The 5189-nt window shown below is 50.8% G+C and overlaps 1 protein-coding gene across 1 annotated transcript in view; it reads left to right on the top strand.

The window, feature by feature from the left end:
- Nucleotides 1-1859: 1859 nt before the first annotated feature.
- LOC139396210 (RNA-binding motif, single-stranded-interacting protein 3-like) overlaps nt 1860-5189 on the top strand; it is a 30555-nt gene continuing 27225 nt past the window's right edge. Inside the window, exon 1 of the mRNA XM_071143344.1 lies at nt 1860-1941. Within this exon, the coding sequence (XP_070999445.1) occupies nt 1882-1941 (60 nt within the window). The 5' untranslated portion in view covers nt 1860-1881. The remainder of the gene's footprint in view (nt 1942-5189) is intronic.

Genomic DNA, 5189 nt, shown 5'->3' with positions numbered 1-5189 from the left:
ACACACACACACACACACACGCCTAGTTGTCTGGTAGTGTTGTCATGGACAGGGACAGAGGCTCAGGAGTCCAGGTCCAAAATTAATCCCCCCCCCCCCCCCCCCGTCCATAACTCAGCCTGTATACCCTGCCCCCCCCGTCCATAACTCAGCCTGTATACCCCCCCCCCATCCATAACTCAGCCTGTATACCCCCCCCATCCATAACTCAGCCTGTATACCCACCCCCCCCCATCCATAACTCAGCCTGTATACCCCCCCGTCCATAACTCAGTCTGTATACCCCCCCATCCATAACTCAGCCTGTATACCCCCCCCATCCATAACTCAGCCTGTATACCCCCCCCCGTCCATAACTCAGCCTGTATACCCCCCCATCCATAACTCAGCCTGTATACCCCCCCCCATCCATAACTCAGCCTGTATACCCCCCCCCGTCCATAACTCAGCCTGTATACCCCCCCATCCATAACTCAGCCTGTATACCCCCCCCCATCCATAACTCAGCCTGTATACCCCCCCCCCCCCCCGTCCATAACTCAGTCTGTATACCCCCCCATCCATAACTCTGCCTGTATACCCCCCCCCGTAGACAGAGGGATCGATTCAGAACAGCAAGAGACCTGCTTGATGTAATACACACACACACACACACACACACACTCACACTAGTACCTGAAAGAAATGTGTCCTCTCTGGGTACACAATGGTAAATAATACACACACTTAGAATTTGACTCTTTATGCGAAGCGCAATGCAGAGGAAAACCTTTCATTTAATGACCACAGTGAATTATTGTAATGTCTGTTCATGTGTCAAGTAACCCCACAAGGGATCGGCTGCCGATTGGCGACTTGACACGAAAATATAATTTTATTCATTCACCCAATGAAACCACTAAGGACATACTTTCACTTCAGAAACACAGACAGACACACACACACACACACACACACACACACACACACACACACACACACTTGAACTTGTGTGTGTGAGGGAGCCAGATGTTGAGTCTGTATTCTAGGACAGGGTCATCAATCAGTCAGTCCACGGTGTGACACACTTGGGCTGAGCCAATCTGTCACTGTTGCTAGTGGTTGTTGTCCTGCTCTTAGAGTGACATTATGAAGTTTAACCCTCTCTCCTCTCTCCTTCCCACCCTTCTTCCCGTGTCTCCTTCTCTACTGTCCCGTCTTCCTCTTTTCTCCACTTCCTCCCCTCTTCTTGTCTCTCCTTCTCTACTGTCCCCTCTTCTCATCTTCTTCCCTTCTTCCTCTCTTCATCTCCTCCTCCCTCCTCTCTTCCTGTCTCTCTTTCTCTACTGTCCCCTCTTCCTCTCTTCTCCTCTTCCTCCCCTCTTCATGTCGCTCCTTCTCTTCCTCCCCTCTTCCTGTCTCTCCTTCTCTACTGTCCCCTCTTCCTCTCTTCTCCTCTTCCTCCCCTCTTACTTTCTCTCCTTCTCTACTGTCCCCTCTTCCTTTCTTCTCCTCTTCCTCCCCTCTTCCTATCTCTCCTTCTCTACTGTCCCCTCTTCCTCTCTTCTCCACTTCCTCCCCTCTTCCTGTCTCTCCTTCTCTACTGTCCCCTCTTCCTCTCTTCTCCACTTCCTCCCCTCTTCCTGTCTCTCCTTCTCTACTGTCCCCTCTTTCTCTCTTCTCCTCTTCCTCCCCTCTTCCTGTCTCTCCTTCTCTACTGTCCCCTCTTCCTCTCTTCTCCTTTTCCTCCCCTCTTCCTGTCTCTCCTTCTCTACTGTCCCCTCTTCTCATCTTCTTCCCTTCTTCCTCTCTCCTCCTCTTCATCTCCTCCTCCCTCCTCTCTTTCTGTCTCTCCTTCTCTCCTGTAGGTTCTACTCCTCTCCATACATCTCCACCAATAGGATGATAGCGCAGACATCCATCACTCCCTTCGTCGCTGCCTCACCCGTCTCCACGTACCAGGTGAGGGGGATGGGGGGTGTTGTGTCTATGTGGAGGTGGGAGATGGAGTGTTAGGCAAGTCTTAGTACACACTCTCTCAAATAAGACATATTGACTATTTTATACAGACCCCACATCTCCCACTTCCCTCTCTCTCTCTCTCTCTCTCTCTCTCTCTCTCTCTCTCTCTCTCTCTCTCTCTCTCTCTCTCTCTCTCTCTCTCTCTCTCTCTCTCTCTCTATTGTATTGGGGATACTGCAGTAGTATTGTATTATATTGGGGGAGATGAAAGCAGTGAGTCTGGTCCAGAAGGATGAGTCTTTAATGATGAAACTGCTGCATAGATGATGTAATTATACCGCAATATAACAATATAACTCTCTAAACCTTTCCTGTTTTACTGTAATTATACCGCAAAAAACCATACAACTCTCTAAAACTGTCATATATTACTGTAATTATACCGCAATATAACAATATAACTCTCTAAGACTGTCATATATTACTGTAATTATACCACAATATAACTCTCTAAGACTGTCATATATTATTGTAATTATACCACAATATAACTCTCTAAGACTGTCATGTTTTACTGTAATTATACCGCAATGTAACATTATAACTCTCTTATTATAACTCTCTTAGTTTCATATTCTACTGTAAATATGAAGCAATATAACAGTATAGATCTCTAAGACATTCATATTATACTGTAATTATGCATCAATATAGTCTCATTTCAATGTTCTATTATATAGGAGATGGGTGGCTGGGGATAGGAAAGGAGAGGAGAGGAGAGGAGAGGAGAGGGGATAGGAAAGGAGATGAGAGGGGTGGCTGGGGATAGGAGAGGAGAGGAGAGGAGAGGAGAGGAGAGGAGAGGAGAGGAGAGGAGAGGAGAGGAGAGGAGAGGAGAGGGGTGGGGATAGGAAAGGAGAGGAGAGGGGTGGGGATAGGAAAGGAGAGGAGATGGGTGGCTGGGGATAGGAAAGGAGAGGAGGGGGTGGCTAGGGATAGGAAAGGAGAGGAGAGGGTGGCTGGGGATAGGAAAGGAGAGGAGAGGGTGGCTGGGGATAGGAAATGAGAGGAGAGGAGAGGGGTTGCTGGGGATAGGAAAGGAGAGGAGAGGGTGGCTGGGGATAGGAAAGGAGAGGAGAGGCGAGGAGAGGGGTGGCTGGGGATAGGAAAGGAGAGGAGAGGGTGGCTTGGGGATAGGAAAGGAGAGGAGAGGAGAGGAGAGGGGTGGCTGGGGATAGGAAAGGAAAGGAGAGGAGAGGGGTGGCTGGGGATAGGAAAGGAGAGGAGGGGGTGGCTGGGGATAGGAAAGGAGAGGAGAGGGTGGCTGGGGATAGGAAAGGAGAGGAGGGGGTGGCTGGGGATAGGAAAGGAGAGGAGAGGAGAGGGGTGGCTGGGGATAGGAAAGGAGAGGAGAGGAGAGGAGAGGAGAGGAGAGGAGAGGAGAGGAGAGGAGAGGAGAGGAGAGGAGAGGAGTGGCTGGGGATAGAAAAGGAGAGGAGAGGAGAGGGGTGGCTAGGGATAGGAAATGAGAGGAGATGGGTGGCTGGGGATAGGAAAGGAGAGGAGATGGGTGGCTGGGGATAGGAAAGGAGAGGAGAGGGTGGCTGGGGATAGGAAAGGAGAGGAGAGGGTGGCTGGGGATAGGAAAGGAGAGGAGAGGGTGGCTGGGGATAGGAAAGGAGAGGAGAGGAGAGGGGTGGCTGGGGATAGGAAAGGAGAGGAGAGGGGTGGCTGGGGATAGGAAAGGAGAGGAGAGGGTGGCTGGGGATAGGAAAGGAGAGGAGATGGGTGGCTGGGGATAGGAAAGGAGAGGAGATGGGTGGAGGGTTATAGAGATGGAGGGATGGAGGGTTATAGAGATGGAGGGATGGAGGGGTGGAGGGTTATAGAGATGGAGGGATGGAGGGATGGAGGGATGGAGGGTTATAGAGATGGAGGGATGGAGGGGTGGAGTGTTATAGAGATGTAGGGATGGAGGGATGGAGGGATGGAGGGGTGGAGGGTTATAGAGATGGAGGGATGGAGGGGTGGAGGGTTATAGATATGGAGGGGTGGAGGGTTATAGCGATGGAGGGGTGGAGGGATGGAGGGTTATAGAGATGGAGGGATGGAGGGATGGAGGGTTATAGATATGGAGGGATGGAGGGGTGGAGGGTTATAGCGATGGAGGGGTGGAGGGATGGAGGGATGGAGAGATGGAGGGATGGAGGGATGGAGGGTTATAGATATGGAGGGATGGAGAGATGGAGGGATGGAGGGATGGAGGGTTATAGAGATGGAGGGATGGAGGGGTGGAGGGTTATAGATATGGAGGGATGGAGGGGTGGAGGGTTATAGCGATGGAGGGGTGGAGGGATGGAGGGATGGAGAGATGGAGGGATGGAGGGGTGGAGGGTTATAGCGATGGAGGGGTGGAGGGATGGAGGGATGGAGAGATGGAGGGATGGAGGGATGGAGGGTTATAGATATGGAGGGATGGAGAGATGGAGGGATGGAAGGTTATAGAGATGGAGGGATGGAGGGATGGAGGGTTATAGATATGGAGGGATGGAGAGATGGAGGGATGGAGGGATGGAGGGTTATAGATATGGAGGGATGGAGAGATGGAGGGATGGAGGGTTATAGCGATGGAGGGGTGGAGGGATGGAGGGTTATAGAGATGGAGGGATGGAGGGATGGAGGGTTATAGATATGGAGGGATGGAGGGGTGGAGGGATGGAGGGATGGAGGGGTGGAGGGTTATAGCGATGGAGGGGTGGAGGGATGGAGGGATGGAGAGATGGAGGGATGGAGGGGTGGAGGGTTATAGATGTCTCTATAGAGATGGAGGGTGTAATCAGAGGAGTTGAGGTACCACCTAATATGTCTCTATAGAGATGGAGGGTGTAATCAGAGGAGTTGAGGTACCACCTAATATGTCTCTATAGAGATGGAGGGTGTAATCAGAGGAGTTGAGGTACCACCTAATATGTCTCTATAGAGATGGAGGGTGTAATCAGAGGAGTTGAGGTACCACCTAATATTTCTCTATAGAGATGGAGGGTGTAATCAGAGGAGTTGAGGTACCACCTAATATGTCTCTATAGAGATGGAGGGTGTAATCAGAGGAGTTGAGGTACCACCTAATATGTCTCTATAGAGATGGAGGGTGTAATCAGAGGAGTTGAGGTACCACCTAATATGTCTCTATAGAGATGGAGGGTGTAATCAGAGGAGTTGAGGTACCACCTAATATGTCTCTATAGAGA

This window comes from Oncorhynchus clarkii, unplaced genomic scaffold (genome assembly GCF_045791955.1).
Source record: "Oncorhynchus clarkii lewisi isolate Uvic-CL-2024 unplaced genomic scaffold, UVic_Ocla_1.0 unplaced_contig_12584_pilon_pilon, whole genome shotgun sequence".
Classification (NCBI taxonomy): Eukaryota; Metazoa; Chordata; class Actinopteri; order Salmoniformes; family Salmonidae; genus Oncorhynchus; species Oncorhynchus clarkii.
The sequence above is the reverse complement of the archived record's forward strand: the minus strand, read 5'-3'. Positions and strand labels throughout refer to the sequence as shown.